General features: G+C 39.1%; 1 protein-coding gene across 9 annotated transcripts in view; it reads right to left on the reverse strand.

Annotated features, from left to right (window-relative positions):
- pcdh15b (protocadherin-related 15b) overlaps positions 1–25,898 on the reverse strand; it is a 1,538,224-nt gene that overhangs the window by 373,985 nt on the left and 1,138,341 nt on the right. For 7 of the 9 annotated variants that reach the window (XM_087999066.1, XM_087999064.1, XM_087999061.1 and 4 more), the window contains 4 exons: positions 14,515–14,721; positions 14,200–14,220; positions 3,775–3,909; positions 3,017–3,166 (listed from right to left, as the gene is read on the reverse strand). In XM_087999066.1, the coding sequence (XP_087855192.1) occupies positions 3,017–3,166; positions 3,775–3,909; positions 14,200–14,220; positions 14,515–14,721 (513 nt within the window). The remainder of the gene's footprint in view (positions 1–3,016; positions 3,167–3,774; positions 3,910–14,199; positions 14,221–14,514; positions 14,722–25,898) is intronic. The other 2 variants (XM_087999065.1, XM_087999060.1) reach the window with 1 other exon arrangement.

Consider the following 25,898-nt stretch of genomic DNA (forward strand, 5'->3'; position numbering starts at 1 on the left):
AACTCATTTGATCAAGTAAATTCATTATCATATGACATGTTAAACAGAATACTGCAATAGTGCCGGCAAATTATCCTCGAAATTCAACTGTGCACTGCTCGTCTGACAGGTGTTAAGTGACTTTCAATGCCAGGAAGGATGCGCATGTTCAGTATAAGCTGTCACAAATAAAGATAAACAGGAGTATTCAGATCCTCACTGGCATTTACCCTGTTGCTAATTCAACTACAAGTCAACTATAACAAGTACAAGTCCCTTTTCCTGATGTTGATGATCATTTATTTGAACGCCATCTATGAAACTGGGTTCCCCTGAATGAAGGTGGCACCGTGTGACCTGAAAGGTAGTCTTTTAAGGATGCATTCTAAAACCAAGAAAGTTACTGATTAAAATACTATTACCTGATTTCATAGGAAGGAGGTCACTCAGCCCATCAAATCTGCACCAGCCCTTGAAGACCCAGACTGAGTCCCCAGTCTAACCCACCTAGCCTGTACATCCCTGAACAATATAGGGTAATTTAGCATGATCAATCCACCTAACCTGCACATCGTTGGTCTGTAGGAGGAAACCTATGCAGATACAGGGAGAATGTATAAATCAGACACAAGCAATTGCCCGAGGATGGAATTGAACCTGGGTTCCTGGTGTTGTGAGACAGTTGTACTAACCACTAAGCCACTGTGTTGCATCTGAAAGTGGAGCTGGCAATTCCTGAAGACATCATATAAAAGGCACACAGGACCTCTTTGGGGACCACCTTGGACCCAATCCTTTGTATGATCATATATGGCAATTTGCACCCCCCCACCCCCAAAGTTCTCCCCAGTGCTTCACTCACAACAACCAAAAACATTTCTACTCTTATTGATGCTAGTTGTGCCCTGCCAAATAATTATTAATGCACCTGCCAGGCATCCACAACCCTCAATGAATCAATCAACTTGGCCCCGTCTTTTCAGGTGATGAGATTGTCCCCCATGCAGCTGTATTTCCGGGACTTATAGATTCTTTTCTTAAAATATAGCACCAAAGAAGAAGATCAAGTTTAACAGCAGTAAACATCAGTATGATCTCTTTTTACATCTGACAACAGAAGCACATGAAGAAATTTATCTGCGCATAGAAGGTAATAAACTGCAGCTGGTTGGACACATCTTTTTTAATGCCTAAGTCCAAATCACATTCTTCTCAGCTAAATAACCTGATAAACTAGAAGGATTATTCCTCTATGCTTCCTAACCTGGGAACAAAGCTGATAAATCTGGGAAGGTATCTACATTACAATCTTGTCCTGAAAGATGTAGCTTCTCTAATGTCATCAAAAAGACTGTTTCTGGTTGTTTTATATACCTGAAACAACATAAGCTGCTCCTTTGCATATACTGGAGAGTTCCTGACACATGGTGGTATATATTATTGGGCATCAGCTGTTCTAGAGGACTATGGCTTTCCTTAAACTCTGTTGTTATGGAAAATAAGGTTGACAAATTACATGTACGGTGCTCCTTTGGAAGTATTGTTGCAGCATTCTTTTCTAAAGAATAGTACAAGAGCAGCTTTACTAGAAGCGGCTTATAATGAATAATGTGTATCACACCTGAAGCCAGATTTTGAAGAAAAAAGTGCCAGACTTCAAATTAATTTTACCACAATACGTATCAAACGTATTATTAATATTTCTATATTGCATGATTGATGGATCATCACAGAGTGACAACACACATCAAAGAATCCCTACAGTTTGGAAGCAGGCCATTCAGACTATCAAGTCCACACCAACGAGTATCCCACTCAGACTCACCCCCTTAAAACCCTGCATTTCCCATGGCTAACCCACCTAGCCTACACATCCCTGGACACTCCAGAGCAACTTAGCATGGCCAACCACCAAACTTGCACATGGTTGAACTGTGGGAGGAAACCGGAATGCACATGTAGACAACCCAAAATTCCAAAAAGTCAGAGGGTGGAATCGAACCCAGATCCCTTGCGCTGTGAGGAAGCAGTGCTAACCACTGAGCTACCATGTTGCCTCGTGCTATATAATCCTTTACTAAACAAAACATCTTCATACAGAGAGGAAATAGGACTTAGGAATAGGAGGTGATTATTCAAGATCATGAAGCTGATCTACTTGGGGTCTCAGATCAATTTTCCCATCTGCTTCCTCAACACTTGCCTCACCTGTCTACCAAGAATCCAACTCAGCTTTCAATAAATTTTAAGACCCAGCCTCCACTACCATCTGATGTAGAGAATTCTTCACTCCAATAACCCTCGCAGAGAAAATAAAAATCTCATAGCTGTCTCAAAAGGGAGACCTCTTAAACTATGTCTCTTAGTTATAGTGTCTCCTAGAAGAGGAAACCTACTTTGGGCATCCACCTATCCAATGGTCAGCAAGGACTGGTTGGGCTGAAGGGTCTGTTTCTGTGCTGCATGACTCAATGAAGGCATTTTAAGGTTGAAATGAAAATCAGAAGTTAAAAAAAATACAAAAGTATCATGAATTGACCCGAAGACTTGGTACAGCTCAGGAGCTGTAAAATTAATAGACAACTCAGGGAAAACACTTTGACTTCAAGTGCAAATAACTTGGTGTGAAAAAAATTAAGTACAAAAAGTATAAGAGATACAAGCAGGCAACAATCAAATGGTCAGTTGAAACTGCTCAACAATTCAATATAATCATAATCGATCTTGAGCATCAACTTTATTTTCCATCACCTTGATTTCCTGAGAAGCCAGAAGTCTATCAACTATGGACCACCAAGAAAGCAGAGATACAGTCGGTGCTGCAATTATCCCATTAAGTCTGCCAAAACTGAACATTTACATTGACATTGTTGACATGAATGTAGAACAACAAAAGGATCATAAGTAAAAACTTGAAAGGATGGAAAGTATACACAAAATGCTCTTGTTCAAAATAACCTTGAATTTATTTGAACAATGACTGCACATTGTATTAAATGAACTTCATTTTGCAATACAGCAGTTTTATATCGATTACCTGTATGACAGATTCTCCAGGCTTCATGTCAGTGTAAACATTCACTTTGTAAGAAATGTTTTGAAAAATTGGAGTGTTGTCATTTGCATCGATCACAAAGACATTGACAGTGACTGAAGTACTTTCTTGAACACCATCAGAAGCAGTCATCTTCAAGAAATAAATAAAGAAATCCATTAGTTGAGTATTCCAACATCAGCTGGGGAAAAACACCCACAAATTGTTCCTTTTTAAAACAGCTGTCACTTTATGTACATAAATGTAACACAACAGCAATCACATTCCACTGAATACTATCAAAGTGAATACAGTCAAAACCAATTTACTGTTTGATTGGATGAAAATAGTAAAAAAACAGCATCCGGTCTTCAATGACTATTTAGATCAGCTGTCTGTTGAATCATTTACAATGTGGTCTGAGTCAAGGCCTAATGTGAAGTGGAGGCTAGGTGCCAGTCAGACTGGATTGGGAGGACTGTTATGCTGAACTTTTTATTTCTTCATTTTTCAAATGTATTTATTACTATGAACTGTAATAATGGACTTTTATTTCTTTACTTTTCTAACTTTTCTTTCCTTAAGAATTTGTATTTAATGATCTGCACCTCGGTACCTTTGTAATAAAGGTGGTGTCATAAATGGAGACTGTAAACTTTTCACTGTACTCATTTGAGTACATGACAATGAAACTAATTCGAATTTCCATTCAAGTTACTTATTGTACCGTATGATGTGTATACAAAAAATATGCAGTCTACCGTAAAAGTGTAATTTTGCTGACGTTCCCGGTCAACAGGCTCACGTAAAGTCAGATAGCGAGTTATACCAAAAGGGGTGACAGTAAACGCTGTGACAAAGTCGCTCAGCAAAATTCGCAGCTTTGGGTCTTTTGTCTGGAGGGAAGCAAAGTGAACAGGAATTAAAATGAAAATCGGACGTGTTATTTCTCTTAGAAAGTTTTACGTCCTGATTATTAAAATTGAAATGCACAACATTAACTGTGAATATTATATTCACACAACTAATTGTGTCACTTGATTTTGCACTTCTGTTTGCTGTACAGCAATTAATCTTCAGCTACTGTTATCAACCTTGTTTCTTCCTTGTCCAATTCTTTAATATGAGTGTTTTACCCTGATAAAGCAAACATAATGAGCAATAGCACAGGAAGGAAAAACTTGAGTTGAGATATTTCAGTGTATAGCTTCCATAAGACGTGTTCATTCCCATTCATAATCAGTTGCAAGGTACAGATTGTAAAGTTAAGTAAGTAATTTCCAACAACATTTTGATCAGAATAAATAAGCAGATTTAACACTATTGGAGGCAATTTCCTAGGTTTTGATAGTCAACCACGAAGGTACACAGACCTATAAGTTTCCTTTGCTTCTCTTGGTCAAATTAGTCACTGAAGGCATTGTAATGGGAGATAACACTTTGGTTGAGGGAAAACAATACTCAGACAGAGTTATCATTCCTCACTATTATTTGAAATGGAAACATGGATAAGTGGAAGTTCGGTTAGGGCAGGATTTCGCTTGATTTTGAATGCTGATTGGTCAACTGATGACGTCAAGACTTACACACGAATGAAGATTAATAAAAAGTGACAGAAAGCAATTAGTGCCTACAGAACTGTCAAGTGAACACGACTTTCAATAGAACGAAGATTATTGGCAGGAAATTGGTCCCTAGAAAAATAGAATTTAAAACAAAACATGTCTGGTGAATTTGCTGCAATTTGCTTGTTTCACAGGAGTAGCTTGATGATTATGCCAAATCTACTAACTGCTCAGTTACAAATACTGCTTAAGAGCCTGGCATGGAAAAAAATAATTCCAATCTAACTGATTCTTACAAACAAGTATTATTAATTTAAGGGTGTACAGACAGGAATTTATTTTTTTTTTAACAAGCTGTTCATTAACTAGTTACAGAGTTCTGGACATCCTTTGAAAAGAGACCAGAATAATTATTCTGAAAAATACTACATAATCAGAGCGAAAGAATTGGTCTCTATAAATCTGATTATACATCCTAAACAAATGTTTAGAGTGAACAAGATGGATTCAAATGCACAGCACTTGAAAGCACATCAAGCTCTCAACCAATTTAGCAACTATAAACATTGCTCCAATTATCTGCCATTTCACTTCTGCTGAAGATAGTGTTTTACCTTAGGGAACAATTCCTTGACCGTTCTCAATTGGTAAGCAACCATCTCTTGTGTGTCAGCGTAAATAGTGCCTGTCAATGGGAAACTCAATCATGGAAAGTGTAAAAGCGTGTCTGATTCTATCCTCATCTTGACATATTGCAAGTTTCGAGGACCACTGATTCACAATGTACAGAAGAAACTGTGTTCTACTTTTTCTTTGCTTCTCCTGAAAGACACCATGGCTATTTTGGTTCACCACAGTTCAGGATTATTCTCCTCACCCTCCAGAGGTGTTCAAGAATTGGACTGACATTATCTAGGTAATTGGTATCCCTGACATACAACAAATTCACTCATCCAATATTGAAAGCAAACTAATATTTTGAAGGAACAATTCATATCCTATGAAGTGAGTTGCACTCTTACTTCATGTTCCACTATTTCACATTTAGTTTTATTGAAATTTTTCACTCTGATTCATGAGGGCAATTCAAAGGAAATACTATTTAAAAGGGAAATCCAATAATTATACGATATGGAAGGAGAGAGCCAATTGTTTGACAAATGGACTCTAATTGATGGAGCATTGCCATGGAAAGTGTACCCATTAATAAACAGAGCCCTGTATATTAACTCCCAACATAGTGATCAATGTTAGAAATGATTCACTTCGTGCAAAATCGCACAGGAATCTCATCAGTCACCTGGAGATAGTAGCTCCAGTTCCAGGGAGAAGCTGCCAAACCACATGCCAATCATCAGATGGGTGCAATGATTGACCCTGAAATCAAGACAGGTCCTGTCCAGCAAGAGCTGCTGACCAATCAGACAAGGCTGTGACTGCTGGCTAAAGATTCACCCCTTGTGTCCTGCGGAAGCAAGGACAGAGGTAAATGATGAATGTGTGGATAGGTCAGAAGCAAAGGACAGGAAACCTTTGGATCAGGCACTGTTTGCCTTTAGCTGAGGCAACCCCACCACCAACTGAGTATAGTAGCTATCCGGAATACTCCACGGTTGTAACTGGGTTAATTCCACAAGGGGCTCCTAATAGGTTTCTTAAGGGCTTCAAGAAGGTGGTAGCATACATGTAACACTAAGACACTATTAATCCAGAAACACAGGCAAATGTTCTGGGAACATGGGTTCAACTCCCACCATGACAGATGAGGAAATCTGAATTAAAAATATTCTGCTATAAAATGTTAGCCTAAATGGTAGCCACTGCTGAAAAATGTGTTGCTGGAAAAGCGCAGCAGGTCAGGCAGCATCCAAGGAGCAGGAGAATCAGCGTTCCGGGCATAAGCCCTTCAGAGTTCTGAAGAAGGGCGTATGCCCGGAACGTCGATTCTCCTGCTCCTTGGATGCTGCCTGACCTGCTGCGCTTTTCAGCAACACATTTTTCAGCTCTGATCTCCTGCATCTGCAGTCCTCACTTTCTCCTAAATGGTAGCCATCATTGTTTATAAACAAAAATCAGATATTCTGTAATGTACTTTAGGGGAGGAAATCTGCCATCCTTACCTGATCCTACATGTGACTCTAAATCCACAGCAATGTGGTTGACTCTTAATTGCCCATGGGCAAGAACAACATTGTATTAAAAAATGGAAAAATAATTGTAGTGGGACAGTAATTAAGTTTCATCCCATCTCTAAGCTTGCCTCCTTTAGAACTAAGTACAGAATGTTCTGTTCCTAAGAGAATAACTACAGCAACAGTGCTTATGCTTTGCTTGAAAATAACATTTTCTTGAAGTTCTTCATCTTTCATCATTGTCCTGATGAGTGCAACATAAAAGGCTTCAACAAAATATGCCTTTTTTCAGCAATACCCAAGTTCTGTACTAACAAACCACTATTTGTATAGCAACACTCTTTAATGATATTTTCAATATCTCTTAAAAGGATATTGAATTAAAATTATTAATTCAATAAATAAAGACACAGGAAATTACTTCAAAGGTACAAGGGTGGCATTGGACAAAAATGGGACCAAACAGTTCCTGTATCATTGTGCACAGATTTCAGTTACCCACCACTCTTATTCAATTAGAAAGTCTGCTGTCTATTTTCACCTCTTTGGAGAGGTGTGCTGTGGGACGAACAGGGGGACGGTGAAGGGGAGGATGAAGCTGATATCATTATTGAGAAATATATTTTTAAAAACCTTTCCAGAGCTTGAGTATTGTCAGCAGGTCCAGCATTTATTGTCGTTTCCTAACAACCCTGGTAAAGTTATGAGAATGGCATTTTCTTGGAACACTGCAGTGGTGTTTGAAAAAGTACACCCATAATGCTGTTGGGAAAAATGCTGCTGGAGTTGGACACAGCAATGGTAAAGGAACGTCAATTCATTTCCACTGGTCAGGATGGTGTGTGCCTGTTGCCCTTTTTCTTTCGGCAGTGACAGGCCATGGGTTTGGAAAGTGCTGTAGCAAAAACACTGGCAAGTTGAAGTGATGCATCTTGTAGATGGCACACACAGCAGCCATAATGTGTCAATGATGGTGCCAATGAAGCAGACTGTTTTGTCTTGGATGGTGTTGCGCTTCTTAAGCACTGTTGGAGTTGTACTCACTCAGGAAAGCATGGGATTCCTGTTTTCACATCCTGACTATTGCTTTTTAAGAGGGTTAGGAGGTTTTGGGCAGTCGCAAAATACCCAACTCCAACCTATTATTTTAGCTAGAGCATCCATGTATTTGATTCAGTTACATTCAGTTTCAGGTCAATGGTAATTCTGAGAATGTCAATAGTAGGGATTTCAGCAACATTAATGGTCATTGTGAAGGGGAATAGACTTTTCTTTTGAAGGTGGTCATTGCTTAGATGTTGTGTGCTGCAAATATTACTTACTGCTGAGTGAATAGTTAGCTAAGTGTGTGTGCTTTTAGAACATGGAATAAGTGATTAGTGAAATGGTACATTTGTGTTTAATGCTTTAAGTTCAAAAGCTAAGTTACATGTGAAGAGTAGATTAAAAATGCTTTAAAATTGATTTTTTAACGTAAAGCAATAACATTGAGCACTGTTATTGAAGTACACCGCACTATTCAATTTATTACGTTAGATAACCAGTTCTACATTTAGATGTTGTTCATGAGCTAAATGTCATTGACTATCCCATCAAACTTCCCAGAAAGTCTAACTGTGGTTCGGGTCTTGCTTCTTGCAGGTGACTTCAATTGTTATTTAAGAAGTTGCGGATTGAACAAAACACTGTGCAAACATCAGTGAATATCCCACTTCTGGTCTTCTGATGGAAGGAAAATCAATAATGAAGGAGGAAAAGATGGTTGAGTCTCAGTCACTATCCTGAGGATATTAATTCTGTAATGGCATTCTGGGGCTGAGGTCCCTGGCTCCCTACAACCATAACCATATTCCTCCCTGTGCCTCAACCTAACTGTTGCTTAGCTTATACTGGTACTCACTTCGGCCACTTAAAACTGGAAAAGGCCATTCTGAACTTGTGACATCATCCTACCTATACAACTGGCAGGTACACAGTCTGGCAGGAATAAATAAATTAACCTAGGCAATGCTTAATTCCAAGATGCTATGCTCAATTCCTGCCTGAGGTATTAGCAGCAGTCTATCATTCAAGGAAAAATCAACCTCTGCACATGTGATAACTCCTCCAAAGCCCATGGGGAAATCACTAATTAATCTCCTTGTGGAGCTCCTTGAGTATGAGTTCCTTTGCTAACAGGCCAGCTAGAATTCATCACTGTCGTGTTAGGTGCATTAGGCAGAGGTAAATATAGGGTTGGGGTGGGTAACTCTTTGGAAGGTCAGTATGGACTTGTTGGGCTGAAGGGCCTGTTTCCATACTGTAGGGAATCTAATCTTAAAAAAAAATTCTGAATGGACTGATTAGAAAAATAGGTTAATTAAAAAAAACTGCACTTGCACGAGGCTTCTGAAATGGGGGCCTTGTGCTACAGTGGTAGTGTCCCTACTCTTACAACGGGAAGCCTGTGTTCAATCCCAACTGCCCTAGAGATGTGTGATAACATTGTTGAACAGGTTGATTAGTAACCTAAGTTATACCAAAAAAAAACAAACCCAATAGGGCTCTTGTGGTACAGTGGTCGTGTCTCTGCCTTTGAGCAAGAAGACCTGGGTTCAAGTCCTACCTGCTCCAGAAATGTATAGCATACCATCTCTGAATAAGTTGAGTAGGAGGACATATCCAGTCTCATCAGAGCGAGAGCAATTATTTTATTTGATATTATTTATTATTGTCACATGTACCAAGATACAGTGAAAAGTATTGTTGTGTATGCTATCCAGGAAAAACATACCTTACATAATTACTTCAGGGTAATAGAACAGAAGACAGAATGTAGTGTTATAGCTACAGAGAAAGATCAACTCTAATATATTCAGAGATCTGTTCATAAGTCTGATAACAGTGGGGAAGAAGCTGCTTTTGCATCTCTTGGTATATGTTTTCAAAATTGATATCATCTGTCCAATGGAAGATTATGGAAGAGAGAATAACTGGGGTGGGAGGGGTCTTTGATTGTGTTGGCTACTTTCCTGAAGCAGCAGGAAGTGTAGACAGAGTCAATGGAAGGAAGGCTGGTTTGCATGATTGACTGGGCTTCATTCATAAGTCTAATTTCATGCAGTCTTGGGCAGAGCAGAAACCATACCAAGTGGTGATACATCTGAATAGATGTTTTCTATGGTGTATCTATAAAAATTGGAAAGAGCCACTTGGGGACATGTCAAAATTCCGTAGCTTTCTGAGGAAGTAGAGGCATTGATTGCTTTCTTGACAGCTGAGGGACATCATCCTTCAGGTGAAGGGACAGATTGAGGAAATGGGTCCTCCATGGTGATTTCAGTCATGCACAGGACACTATGGACAGCAGTGTACATCTAATGTAACAAATCAAATGGTGATGTGCACTTTAATAATCAGAGCCTCATTTGGAAAAAAAAATCCAATGCATGAATCAAAGGAAGTCATGATGCCTTCATTCCTGGGAGTCTAGTTGCACTTGAGATATCCAAGTGTGGCTACTGGGCAATACGAGCTATCCCTGATCACATATCCAAGCATGGCTACTGGGCAATAGGAGATATCCCTGCTCACATATTCAAGAGTCGCTACTGGGCAATAAGAGCTATCCCTGCTCACATATCCAAGCATGGCTACTGGGCAATAAGAGATATCCCTGATCACATATCCAAGCATGGCTACTGGGCAATAAGAGATATCCATGATCACATATTCAAGAGTCGCTACTGGGCAATAAGAGCTATCCCTGATCACATATCCAAGCATGGCTACTGGGCAATAAGAGCTATCCCTGATCACATATCCAAGCATGGCTACTGGGCAATAAGAGCTATCCCTGATCACATATCCAAGCATGGCTACTGGGCAATAAGAGCTATCCCTGATCACATATCCAAGCATGGCTACTGGTCAATAAGAGATATCCCTGATCACATATCCAAGCATGGCTACTGGTCAATAAGAGATATCCCTGATCACATATCCAAGCATGGCTACTGGGCAATAAGAGCTATCCCTGATCACATATTCAAGAGTCGCTACTGGGCAATAAGAGCTATCCCTGATCACATAGTCGATGACTCACAGCCAGAAGTGCACAGCTTGCTTAAAATGAAATCTGTATTGTCACACAAAATGTATCAAAACAAATCATTGGCGTGCTGAAGTAATGTCTCCGCTCTGCAGCTGACCTGTACTAAACAGAAGAGCATGCAGCAATATACGGTGGTCTGCATCATACTAATCTCATCATCATGAAAGAATTCCAATTGTCATCTATGTGAGGAGCAGCCTAGGAATAGGAAGATGGAGAAGTTGAGTAGGAGAAGGAAAAGGAAGATGTCACAGCCAATTTATTTCTGACTGGAGAGTCTACAAAGAAATCCTTCAAATTTTATACCATAATATTAATTATCCATGCTACATTTTACCTTTACTCTGTTATTGACCATCACAACATTTGCTTGGTCAGAATACAAAACTTAAAGCCAGTTCAAAAAAAAAAAATTCCAACCTGAATGAATAAATCAAGGCATTCCATGCTGCAGAGAAAATTCAACCATCCTTGTGCATTCCTTAGTAATTTATTTTTGTATGCCTTTCAGCTTATACAGTGATGTTCAGGTGTAATAGCAGTGACTGCAATCAGGATGGTGGAAGCTTGCTGATTTTCAATGTAAGAGACTTTGAAGAGCCTTGGTGGATGATCAGGAGCAACTTTGGGCGTTGATGGCCTGGCATTGGTTTGTATCTCTGGCTGATATGGCTGTCAGAGTTGAATACCCATAAGCTGTAAAACTGTAGGATATGGGTGTGAGGTTTGTGACATTGCAAAGTGTTTGAGGTATAGCATATAAATATATGATTTGAGTCTGAGTATTAGAGACTGTTGGTAAATTATGAGAACGTGGTGAATTGAGGCTAGTAATGCAATTGATAGGATATGAGTTTTAATTATAAATTCACTGATCTTAAGCACACAGGCGAGGTCCTCCAACTGCTTGTGGCACTGCATCCAAGACTTTGGGGCTTGTTTTGATTTCTATTGGTCACTGCTCTCATTGCCTTTTTTAAAGCATGTGTCTGGAAGGCCTTCTGTGTATACAGGCTATCTCTCCCCCTTTACACCAAGGCCTCTGACGCAACACTAAAAGTTCTTGAAACCTGTTCTCTAGCTGGGATGTCATGTTTTTTGCCTTTTCCAGATATTTTTTGAAGAGGTAACAAAGAGGACTGATGAGGGTAAATGGTGGACGTGACCTATACGGACTTCAGTAAGTGTGACAAGGTACCCCTTGGAAGACAGGTCAACAAGGTCAGATCACTTGGAATACAGGGAGAACTAGCCATTTGCTCAAAGGTAGAAGACAGAGTAGTGGAGGAGTACCTTGCAGATTGGAGGTCTGTGACCAGCAATGTGCCACAAGGATCAGTGCTGGGTCCACTACTTTTTGTTATTTATACAAATGATTTGGATTTAAACATAGGAGGTATTGTTAATATGTTTGTAGATGACATGACAGTTGGAGGTGCCATGAACAGGGAAGAAGGTTACCTCAGAGTACAACGGGATCTTGATCAAACAGGCAAATGGGCTGAGGAGTGGCAGCTAGAGTTAAACTTAGATAAATGTGAAGTACTGTATTTTGGAAAGGCAAATTATGGCAGGACTTACATACTTTATTTTAATGTACTGCAGAGTGTTGCTGAACAAAGAGACCTTGGAGTGCAGGTTTATAGTTCCTTGAAAATCAAGTTGCAGGTAGATAGGACAGTGAAGAATACATTTATTGGTTAGTGTATTGAGTACAGGAGTTGGGAGGTCATGTTGTTGCTGTATAGGACATTGGTTAGGCCACGTTTGAAAAACTGTGTGAAATTCTGGTCTCCCAACTATGTTGTGAAACTTGAAAGGGTTCGGAAAGATTTACAAGCATGTTGTCAAGGTTGGAGGATTTGAGCTGCAGGGAGAGATTGAATAGGCTGGGGCTATTTTCTCTGGAGCTTTGGAGACTGAGGGGTGACCTTGTAGAGGTTTATAAAATCTGAGGGGGCATGGGTAGGATAAGTAGACAAGGTCTTCTCTGCAGGGATGGAGGAGTCAAAAACTAGAAGACATAGGTTTAAGTGAAAAGATTTAATAGGAGTCTAAGGAGAAATATTTTTATGCAGAGAGTGGTGCGTGTATGGAATGAGCTGCCAGAGGAAGTGGTGGAGGTTAGTACAATTACAATATTTAAAATGCATCTGGATGGGTCTATGAATAGGAAGGGTTTAGAGGGATATGAACCAAGTACTGGAAAATGGGACAAACTTAACTTGGGAAATCTGATTTGCATGGATGAGCTGGACTGAAGGGTCTGTTTCTGTGCTGTACATCTCCATGACTCTATGAAATTTCTCTCCCAAAATAACTGCTCCATGCAAAATGCCTTTTAAAAGGAACGTGGTAGTTTTGTAGCAGTGCAAGCTAACTTTTTGTTTGGTCTACCATGCTCATGTCCCAACCAAACTAGTAGAATGATCTGCTGGACAGGGCAAATGTAAAACAGTAAACAACACAGATATCACCTTCTGCCTGCACTGCATTCAAGGGGGACAAGATAACTGCTTGTGCCCAACTGTGGGGGCTATCTAATTTTGCCCTCATTAATATTCACATCATTTGAATGGAACTACATAGAAATGCACTTAAGAATGCTAATGGGGAGAAAAAGATTGCTAGACAAACTCACAAATGGCAAATATATAAAATAGGTCAACTATCCATCAGGAAACCTTAGACAAGATGACATTCATGAAGGCCAGACTCACCCAGCAAGAATCCAGATAATTTTTTTTAAAGTTTAATTTATGGTCATTTTCACAGTCAATGAGGAGAGCCAGTACACCTCTACTGATAATTACATTTCATTATCTATTAAAGTATTCAGTAAGCGTTTTCTCAATCAGTCATGATTGTCTTCAATTGAGCTATCAGACAATTTTCTACCTATTAGAAAGCAAGATTTTGAAAAATGTGGTTGAACAATACCTGGAATTACAATCAAATACTTAAAGGAAACAATTACCATCCGTCATGACCCAGGGGAGAAAAGTGAACTGAAAAAACTTGACCTGGCATCTCATTTGTCAAATTAACTTGCTTGTCCTTAGTTGTCTGGTCTAGGATAATGGTCATCCATTATTACTTAATTAAAAAGCAAGGTCTTACAATGTCAGCAACTTACCAGGCCAGATATACACATATGTGCCATAAAGATTCATGCAAGGGAGGTGAGGAAATGCGTGCAACACAGTAGGATCTGCTGGGGAGAAGGGTAGGTCTTGGACAAAATTTATACTCAACTTGATTTTTAAAACTGCAAAACCAATCACTGGGCTATCAGAGAAATAATAAGAAGCATTGACTTGACAAGAAGCAAAAACATGCAACAGATAAAATATTTAATAAACACACACACAGATTTAAAAAACATTAAATACATACAGGAGTAGAACCTGATGGTACCTAAAAATAAACAGACAAGAAGATTCACACAAATGAAAAACAGATTCTATGAAGATGAGATTTCAAAATGTATTCTCAACATCATCAAATCCTCATGATGTGTAATAAATGGAATAGGTTCTGAAGTCCTTAGAAGCTACAAAGACAGTTCATCTTTCAAAGTTTATAAATATTATATAATGTAACATTTGCTTCAGCAGGTTTAGTCAAAATTTGTATTAAAATATACATTTGTCACTTTTTTCAAAAGTCATACTTATGGGATATGCATTTAAAAACAACAGCAGCACTCACCTCCTCCACATCATTATCCATGGCTACAATTCTTAATGGTGTTGTTAAATTCCGACTATCTGAAATGGTTGTTCCCACTGGTGCAGATTCAATGATAAAGCCCTGGTAGGTAGTTTGTTCAAAGTAAGGGGCTTGGTTATTTTCATCTAGAACCTCTATGTGCAAATTGGCAAAAGCTGGCAATGGGTGTCTATTGTCTTGTTCTGCCTAGTTGGAAAAAAATGGAAAATCACATTTGATTAGTCATGTCCAGGGACTGACTGATCAGTAAATTAGACTTTAACAGAATCCAGCCTTCTGCAGAGCTAAAGTGCCTTAAACTTGTAGCAATAGTAATTTTCCATTCTAGTTGGCAGCTGAGTTTAAAATGTGATTCACTTTAGAGGCTTTTAAAAGTAATGAAGGTAACAATGTACTGCTGATTAATGGATATTTTGTTTAGAACAGTAAATTGAGCTCCACTTCACCCCTTAGCATAATAAGATAAAACTGTTTGCTGACACATTGTTTAACATTCACTTATGATAAAAACAATTAATTGATTCAACTAATACTTATACTAGAGCTTATCCTGCTGCATGTAATCAATGTGAATAAACTAACTAATTATATTGATGTGGCTTAGATAACTATAAATTGAGCTCAACCAAAATGCTACTGTTGGTACCCTAACTCACCCCAAATCCCATTCACCAACCATCACTATTTTGGATTAACTGAGACTCTCTGCTCACCAGGGCATATGGAACCTCAGTTTAAAATCTCATTCAAAATGTGCCATCTCAAAGTGAACTCCCTCTTAACTGCATTTAAGTGGCAGCCTGTTCAATTTGTTCAAGTCTCTAAAATAGCAGAAGTAGAAAAGTTTTAATATGCACTACTGATATTCTGTTTCCCATGTGAGCAACTATACTGTGAGAACTTCCTGAACAATCATACAAAATACATTTCCATAGCAATTGCAAAGTATCATCACAAGCTTCAAAAAAATCAGTCATCCTTGCAAAAGTGATGTTCAGAACACGAAAGGTTCCTTTCTGAAATATTATGAAAAACTGTTTGTCAATGCACAAAGCATCACCTTGGTAATGGTTTCTGTATTTCGCATTCAGTTCACACTAAACATTTCTATTTTTATACTTTCTCTCCATGGAAGATTTTCCTGTCGTGATAGCGGTTAGGTATGCATTCATTATAAGAAAATTCATTTAGAATGCTAAAATTCTCAAACAGATCTCCCAGATGCCTCAGCACTGGTGCCTCGGAGTCACGCATTTGGCTCTCAGCTTCTACAATTAGCCAATTTCACTGACTCCCACTGAATGTATGCAATCAAACTTGAACAGTTTGCTAATTAGAACATCATATTACTATGGCATATTCCACTTTAGACGAGGGCAGAACAAGGTAAACAAAGTATCATGTAAGGAAGCATTGCATTATCATAGCCTAACATAAAATATTCCTCAGCAATAGTCAAAATACTTGGCAAAGTGAACAAATCAAAAACACATGATTTGATGTCTATAAGACATAATTGAGCACAATTTTGCTCTTGTATTTGCCTGAGTCATGATAAGTGACTATTCTTCAATGGGTAAATTGACTGTGAAACACTTCAGGATGCTATGAAGATATCAAAGGTTCTATCAACACATATTCTTTCTTAGACCTGTGCCGGAGACACATGGTAATATACAGTGATAGGCTGTGCTGAAACATACACCACAGATTGCCTTCCTTGGCATGGCATGAATGAATGAAAATAGTACCACTGCAGATATTTTGATGAAAGCTATTTCTTCAATTTACTGCAATCTTCAATTTTTAATGGATTCCATTTGTAACTGCGGTCTATACACTGCAGCAACATTCTAGAGGTTCACTCACTCCAGAACTTTCACACTAGATTTTAAAAATGCGCGACTATACTTTTGACTCAGTTGGTCATAACACTCTCAAGTGGATTCGCATAGTTTAAATCAATGGGAAACAGTAAAATCATTAAATATTGACAACAGAGTATTTAGTCGTGGACTGGTATTGTATTCCATATCATGCACAAATGGTATGGTGATAACTGTTTTCCCACCTCCACCTTATTTCTGAGTCAAATCTACTTAGCCCATTTCTTTGTAAAACTGGCTATCTTCAGCAGTATTTCTTCAATGAATGACAACTGCTCTCTCGATCCTATGTTAATTGACACCCACCTATTTCAACAGAAAGCTTAGTGGCATTTTCACGTGCAGAGATGATTTAAAAAATCTTACACAGTTAACTTTTAATATATACAATGTTATAATTACAAAGGTCTTCTAAAATGTTTACAATTTCAACAGAACTGGAGTGGAATTGGGAAGAACAGGAAATCTGAGAGAATTCACACTGAGAACACACTGAGGTGTTTAGGAGATGGAAACATAAGTTTCTGAAAGGTTTACTATACACAAATTTATATGATACTGTTGTTCGTTCAGTGGTCGGTTTTGGATGGATCAGTTTGTGGTCAACAGGAAATTGAAGACATCAGCATGGTTTATGAAAAGGTGTGAAACAGAATTGAACTGTGGCATTCCTGAACTTATGCTCTTTACAATCAATAATGATAAATATCAGAAACTTATAGATGAATTTACATTTGTCATCACTGAGGAGGCCTGCATCAGGACGATGAAACAAGAGATTGATGAGGCTGCATTTTTTTAAAAAATCAAGGTTACATTTTTAAATTTCTGTCTGATTCCAGATGCTTGCCATTTTCATCAGGGTGAATTATGACCCAGCACTCCTTTTAAATGACATCAGGTGAGCTATTTAAATGCCTGCTCCAAAGTAGAATTATTGTTATATTTGTGTACGTAGGTGATTCCTATCATCTTTGGGAATCGCATTAGATGATGGAATTCGTAGGGAATGATGGTGATGATTATATTTTAAGCAAGCTTGAAGTGAAGTTGTTGATTTCTAAATTGAATTCATTTCTTGATACCTGCTGTGCCTTTGAAGCATGATTCTAGTATCTAACAGCTACAGAACAAAACAGCCAGATAATAGTACAAGCAAACCTTTAAAATGATATGGTATTAAAAGAAAAGGAGAGAAAATACATTTTGAAAAAAATTCACCTTCTCATAAAGTGGTCAATTAAACAAAGCCAGCAAAACCCCCACAGTAGAAACCTTTAATCTTGTTAAAATAAACACACAAGCACTGGGGGGGGGAAAATAAACACTTCAAAGAAAGATCAAGTTTCTACAAGGAAGGAACTTCTCACTGTATCTCCCAAGATATACGTGACAATAAATCATTCATTCATTCATTCATCCGTCCATTCATTCAGGTAATAATGCAGTCGGTCAGAAAAAGCAAACAGTCCCACTTCCAGCTTGGAGACAAACTCATGCCAGATTAGGTCCAATAGTCAGTCTTGAGGCTTAAAAAAGAATTGGTAATGAGATCACCTGGTAAAATAGATGTCTGAATATCTTACAGATTTGTTCCTGTTGATATTCTTGCCAAGTTGATGCAGTTTTATTAAATGCATGTGCATTTCAAGGACTTGCCAGTGTTTGGCTTATTGATTCTGTCCTTAATAGGAACTGCATGAATGAATATGGAGGTTACATAGGAGCATGGAGCAGGGCATTGGATATTGAATAGGAGACATTGAAGCCAAGAGGTGTTAAGAGGGAATGGATGGATGGGAATGTGAATGTGGATCAAGAGTGAGAGTTGGAAGAATTAACAACCATGAAATGAACTAGAGTTATATCACAGCAAATCGAATATACCTGCTAACCCGCCAGACCTACCATTTGGCTACCACCATTGCCACCTCATGGCTGCTCTTAGGACATTTGAGGCTGCTTTCAAGAATTGGTGTCAATGCCAGCCTGTTCCTGACATGCAGAGACTAAAAAACTGGGTGAGGCTGAACAGAAGGGTCAGGGTTGGAATATTACGGCAATTCTGGTCTCCATCCTTTCGGAAGGATGTTGTGAAACTTGAAAAGAGTTCAGAAAAGATTTACAAGAATGTTGCCAGGGTTGGAGGATTTGAGCTATAGGGAGAGGTTGAATGGGCTGGGGTTGTTTTCTCTGGAGCATTGGAAGCTGAGGGGTGACCTTATAGAGGTTTGTAAAATCATGAGGGGCATGGATAGGATAAATAGAGAAAGACTCTTCCTTGGGGTGGGGGAGTCCAGAACTAGAAGACATATCTTTAGAGTAAGAGGGGAAAGGTATAAAACGATGTAAGGGGCAATGTTTTCATGCAGACGGTGGTATAGGTATGGAATGAGCTGCCAGAGGAAGTAAATGACAAAGTAGAGGTGCTGGGCCCTCTACGTTTTGTCATTTACATAAATGATTTGGATGCGAGCATAAGAGGTACAGTTAGTAAGTTTGCAGATGACACCAAAATTGGAGGTGTAGTGGACAGCGAAGAGGGTTACCTCAGATTACAACAGGATCTGGACCAGATGGGCCAGTGGGCTGAAAAGTGGCAGTTTAATTCAGATAAATGCGTGGTGCTGCATTTTGGGAAAGCAAGTCTTAGCAGGACTTATACACTTAATGGTAAGGTCCGATGGAGTGTTGCTGAACAAAGAGACCTTGGAGTGCAGGTTCATAGCTCCTTGAAAGTGGAGTCACAGGCAGATAGGATAGTGAAGAAGCCGTTTGATATGCTTTCCTTTATTGGTCAGAGTATTGAGTACAGGAGTTGAGAGATCATATTGCGGCTGTACAGGACATTGGTTAGGCCACTGTTGGAATATTGCGTGCAATTCTGGTCTCCTTCCTATCGGGAAGATGTTGTGAAACTTGAAAGGGTTCAGAAAAGATTTACAAGGATGTTGCCAGGGTTGGAGGATCTGAGCTACAGGGAGAGGCTGAACAGGCTGGGGCTGTTTTCCCTGGAGCGTCGGAGGCTGAGGGGTGACCTTATAGAGGTTTACAAAATTATGAGGGGCATGGATAGGATAAATAGACAAAGTCTTTTCCCTGGGGTCGGGGAGTCCAGAACTAGAGGGCATAGGTTTAGGGTGAGAGGGGAAAGATATAAAAGAGACCTGAGGGGCAACGTTTTCATGCAGAGGGTGGTACGTGTTTGGAATGAGCTGCCAGAGGATGTGGTGGAGGCTAGTAAAATTGCAACGTTTAAGAGGCATTTGGATGGGTATATGAATAGGAAGGGTTTGGAGGGATATGGGCCGGGTGCAGGTGGTGAGATTAGATTGGGTTGGGATATCTGGTCGGCATGGACGAGTTGGACCGCAGGGTCTGTTTCCGTGCTGTACATCTCTATGACTCTAGGAAGTGGTGGAGGCTGGTACAATTGCAACATTTAAACGGCATCTGAATGGGTATATGAATAGGAATGGTTTGGAGGGATACGGGCTGGGTGCTGGCAAGTGGGACTTCATTGGGTTGGGATTTCTGGTCGGCATGGACAAATTGGACCGAAGGGTCTGTTTCTGTGCTGTACATCTCTGAGACTCTATGACCACAATGGTGACTAATGGCCCAACTCTCACTTCAAAAAGTGAAGATAAAAATCCAGCCGTAGACCTCAGAAGTTTATAACTTAAGTTCAATGTAATTGGCTACAATTCTAGTTGAAGGAAGTGTCGTGGAGTGGCATTCTCCATAGTCTGGAAACCACAATGACATAAGCTGGTCCTAAACTGTGGGAGGATGAATGTATTTTTGAAAATTAGGGTAACCACAAATTCTAAAATGCCAATCATGAGACACCTTCTTGTCATCAGTTCTCTTCCTGAGCATCTCATTTCCTGAAGCCTGTTAAAACTTCAATGAGTGAATTAGGTCAATCTTCCAATACAGTGGATTCAAATGAATTTCATTAAAAAATGCACTTTAGAGTAAAATACACAATATGTCTAATTCTATTAAGTACAAAGACCATCACAACATTGTATTTGTGTAATGGAATGTTACAAGTACATGACAGAAAACATTTAAACATCTAAGAATGTAATGTAATGTTAACCCACGTGTCAAAATATCTACTGAAACACAAATTGAATAGCATGCTGGTATACATTTAGAAAATAATTAATCCCAAATAATATTGTTTAACAGTACAAATTAAAAAGAGGAAAGTCTACAATGGTTCGAGATGGCTGAGCAGGAAATGAGAAAACGGTTATTGATTGGCCAAGATTGCTAACTAATCTGACCACAAGCTGTAAAAGAACATGACTGATGAGCTGAAGCAATGAGAGGGAGATTTGTTGATCGGTCTTGCGTTGAAACAGCATCTGGTTTGAAGTTAATTAAATACATAGGTCCAGGTAGCTGTGCCATTTTTAATAAATGAATATGTGTGGCTACATTGGAAACATTACAAGTTATTCTCAAAATTATTCATTTTCTATTCATGCTTTCATTGCCATTTTACATATGAATACCAATTAGTGACATTATTTTCAACTTTACACTAGCATTTGTTTGATTGTATAGCATGATAAAACATCAGCATTTTCTTCATTTGATCCTAATGAAATACTATAGGTGTACCAACTTAAAGTATAATTCTTTCTACTATTGCCCTTGAAGTTACTATCGGCTGGATTTTTTGAAGCAATTTAATTTCATACAGATTGATACTCTGGCCCTATTTTACTTTTTTATGAAAGGGAACTCCGCATTTCTGACAGGAGAGATTGTTCAGGTCTAACTCAGAGATGTAGAGCCATAATTCCATTCTGACAGTTCTTTCATAGCACAGAACTGCCGGAGGAAAGCAAATCATGGCCCATTTCGCAGCAGTAAACTGCCGTATTCCAAAGTTTAAAAGTCGTGACAGCCACTTTGATGCTACTGTCAAAGGGTAAGTATATAAGCTGTGTGTGATGCTAGAATGCTGGGATGGTAGTGTGCCAAGTGGATAGGGGTATAGGGTTCCAGGTAATTAAATTGTCAAGTGGATGGCACACCAGGTTCCAAGTTGGCGAGGTAAGTGATGCAGTGTTTTGGATAAGATCGAATTCAGACAATGCATTTAATAGTCCAAATTTTCTTCAGTAACAATTTCACATAATTTCTGGAAGCACCTGGGCAACTCCAATTTAAGTGGCGACTATTGGAGGGCTCCAGTTGTAGAGGAATTGCTCAGGCAACCCCTTTGGATTCTGCAGGATCCTACTATGGAACTGCTACTGACACTGGCATAACGACTATCTGGCCAGCGGACAATCTGGATCTCCCTCTCTCTGACAGCTTGTTGTTTCCATTATATCTGCTCTACAACTCAATATTCTTCAACAGTTTTTCAAATATCCTGTTTTCTTCCACACAAAGGATTATTTTGTATACTCTTCACAAATCCTGCTCAATTTGGGGATTTCTGCTCTTATATTTTTCGCCCTTCACAAGATGATTGTCACATTGTCATAGAGTCATACAGTCATAGAGTCCCACAGCACAGAAACAGGCCTTTTGGCCCAAGCTGGTCCATGCCGACCAAAATGTCCGTCTACGCTAACCCCATTTCTCTGCAGTAGGACCATATCCTTTTAATCTTTTCCTATCCATGTATTTGTCCAAATGTATTTTAAATGTTATTAATGTAAAAGCCTCAGCCACTTCAACTGGCAGCTCAATGCATATGTGTATCACTCTCTGTGTAACAAAGGTGCCCCTCAGGTTCCCTTTTATTCTTTCCCCTTTAACCTTAAACTGATGCCCTTTAGTCCTCGATTCCCAACCCTGGGAAAAAAAGACTGAGTGCATTCACCTTATCCATGCCTTTCATGATCTTATACACCTCTAAAAGGTCCCCCCTCAGTCTCCTACGCTCTAAAGAAAAAAGTCCTAGCTTGTCCAACCTCTCCCTATAACTCGGACCATTAACTCTAGGCAACATTTTTGTAAATTTCTTCTGCACTCTTTCCAGTTTAAAAGCATCCTTATTATAACAAGGTGACCAAAACTGAATACAATACTCCAAGTGTGGCCTCACTAATATAACTTCTCAACTTCTGTACAGACTTATGAAGGCCAGTGTGCAAAAAGCCTTCTTCAGTTCCCTGTCTACCTGTGACTCCACTTTCAGAGAACTGTAAGTCTAAACTCCAAGATCCCTCTGTTCCACTACACTCCTTAAGGCCCTACCATTCATCATTAAATTCCTACCTTGATTTGACTTTCCAAAATGTAAGATGTCACACATACCTACATTAAACTCTGTTAGCCATTTCTCAGCCCACTTCCCAAGCTGATCAAGGTTCTGCTTCAATTTCTGATAACCTTCTTCACTGTCCACGATACTGTCTATTTTAGTGTTATCAGAAAACTTACTAATCGTGCCTTGTACAGTCTCATCCAAATCATTGATATGGATAACAAACAGCAATGGCCCAACACTGACCCCTGAGGCACTCCACTAGTTACAGGCCACCAGTCTGACAAGCATGCTTTCACTTTTACCCTCTGCTTCCTACCACCAAGCCAATTGTGTATCCATTTCCCTCTGGATTCCATGAAATCTAACCTACCAGAGTAGGCTACCATATGGAACCTTACTGAAATCCATATAGACTACGTCTACTGCCTTACCCTTGTCAACCTTTCTCATCACTTCATCAAAGACCTCTATGAGGCATGATCTCCCACTCACAAAGTCATGCTGACTCCTCCTAATCAAACCCCATTTTTGTAAATGCATATATAACTTATCCCTCAGCATCTTGTTCACACCATCCACTCCATAAACTGTCACCTCCAACGGATCATCTTTAGTCATCTTTACTATCTATAACTTGATCCCAGAATCAAAGATACCTTTCCTTCCTCTTCCCATTCTCCATTCTCAATGATTACTTTCAATCATTCTTTGGGTTGTGGGCATAGCTAACACGGCCAGTATTTATTGCCCATTCTCAACTGCCCTGAAGGAGATGTTGGTCAGCAGTGTACAATTGAATGGCCCGATAGACAATTTCAAAGGGCACTTAAGTCTCAACCATAGGTCTGGAGTCACATGTAGGGCAGAACAGTTCAGGACAGCAAGTTTTCTCCTGAAGGAAAGGAGTGAACTAGATGGATTTATCTGGCAAACAATGGCTTCATGATCATTCTTAATTTTATTCTTGTTTGGTTAATTCATTGCGTTTAAACTCCTCCAGTTGTCATGATTAATTTAGACTTTTATTTCTAAAACCTTAATCTAATGCTCTGGCTTAGCCAGTAACATTGTCACTATGAGACCATCCTTAGTAATGCTTTTCTCTCTTTCATTACACCCCTACAATATGAATTGTATTCCCAAATGGCTATTCTTGGATGTGGAATAAACTTTTTTATTTTAAAAATAAGGAATATGTACTCAATAGAACAACTTTTTAATTACTCGTGGGATTTGTTCTGAGCATTTAGTACGTATTCCTAACTTACCTTGATTACTTCATCAATTGCTCCAGTAAATGAAGTATATGCAACAGTTCAGATAGATAGGAAACTCTACATTTTGACCCAGCGATGGTGAATGAATTACAAAATAGCTCCAAGTCAGGCTAGAGTGTGAATTTGAGGGAAATTTACAGATTGTGGCACTAACTTACAAGGTTCTTTTGAAAAAAAAATGTTGCCAACTTGTTGCAGCACATCTTGCAGATGTTCCACACTGTAGCCATAAATGCAGGTGGTGAAGAAAGTGAATATTTAAGGTCAGAGATGGGGTGCTAATCAAGCAGGCTGCTTTGGTTGGATGGTATCAAAATCAGAGATAATTTTAGACTAATTAGGGAGCAGTTGAATCTGATGAGGCTGGTAAGAAATTGCAGAAAATTGTAAGCAGAACGCTGATGCGTAAAATTTAGTGAGGATAGCACAATCGATGGAATAAAAAACAAATCTATTCACTAAATTGAGATGAACCAGAGATGGAAGTGGTTGAAAGAGACGTGTGAGTGATAATAGATTAAATCATTTGGAGCTTTGATTTAAAAACAAGTCAAAAGGCTGAATTATGTTGGAATGCAGCAGCCTTGCACCATCGTGCATGAGTTTAGACAGGTTCTGAAGTGAAGAATGCATAAATATCAGTCACTAAAAAATAACAAAATCATGCAAGAACTACAAGCAATAAGAGATTGGCCTTCAGTTTTAGAGAAAAAATTGCATTCTTCAGATTTTAAAGAAAATGAATGAGATGGGAATACTTAGCATATAAAACCAAAAGATTTATCTGGAATCTATTTTAGATTAAACTATACTGTAAACTGAGGAGATTAGAGATAAAAGCTGCTGACTGATTTATGGATACATTTATTTTTGCAAGTAGTGATTAACATTCAGAATCATCTTCTAAGCAAAAAAGTAGACATAAAAAAAGTCTTCCTTCAATCATATTTAATCATTGCTGATGGTTTGAGTTTGAAGAATTAGGGAGATAACTGGATTGTTCTCATTTAAAAAAAAACTCAACGAAAAGACATTGAACTTTCTTTCAACAAGAGTTAAACCTCCGGTTCAACTCCTTAAACCCAGGTGAAGTGCCAGAGAACTAGAGAGTTTCTTATGTTCTCCCCCTGTACAAGAATGGTAGTAGGGATATTCCAGGTAATTACAGATGAGTGAGCCTGATGTCAGTGGTGGGAAAATTGCTGGAGAAGGTACTAAGGTATAAAATCTATTTATATTTGGAAATGAATGGGCTTGTCATTGATAGGCAACATAGTTTTGTGCAGGGGAGATCTTGCCTTACCAACTTAATAGAGTTCTTTGAGGAAGTGACCAAGTTGACAGATGAAGGAAAGGCTGTAGATGTCATACACATGCACTTTAGTAAGGTGTTTGATAAGGTTCCCCATGGTAAACAAATGGAGAAAGTGAAGTCACATGATGTGCAGACTGTTCTAGCTAGGTGGATTAAGAACTGGTTGAGCAACAGGACACAGAGAGTGGTAGTTGAAGGGAGTTTCTTAAAATGGAGAAAGGTGACCAGAGGTGTTCCACAAGGATGTGTGCTGGGCCCACTGTTGTTTGTGATATACATAAATGATCTAGAAGAGGGCATTGTTGGACTGATTAGTAAGTTTGCAGTCGTGAGTTCATGGAATGCCCTGCCAGTAGCAGTGGTGGACTCTCCCTCTTTATGGGCATTTAAACGGGCATTGGATAGGCATATGGAGGATAGTGGGCTAGTGTAGGTTAGGTGGGCTTGGATCGGCGCAACATCGAGGGCCAAAGGGCCTGTACTGCGCTGTATTTTTCTATGTTACATATGACACGAAGATTGGTGGATTAGCAGAAAGTGTAGGTAACTGTCAAAAGAATACAGGAAAATATAGATAGACTGGAGAGTTGGGTAGAGAAGTGGCAGGTGGAGTTCAATCCAGGCAAATGTGAGGTGAT

Source organism: Chiloscyllium plagiosum, unplaced genomic scaffold, assembly GCF_037043375.1.
Source record: "Chiloscyllium plagiosum isolate Xiang-an unplaced genomic scaffold, Cpla_swu_hap1 HiC_scaffold_22, whole genome shotgun sequence".
Lineage (NCBI taxonomy): Eukaryota > Metazoa > Chordata > Chondrichthyes > Orectolobiformes > Hemiscylliidae > Chiloscyllium > Chiloscyllium plagiosum.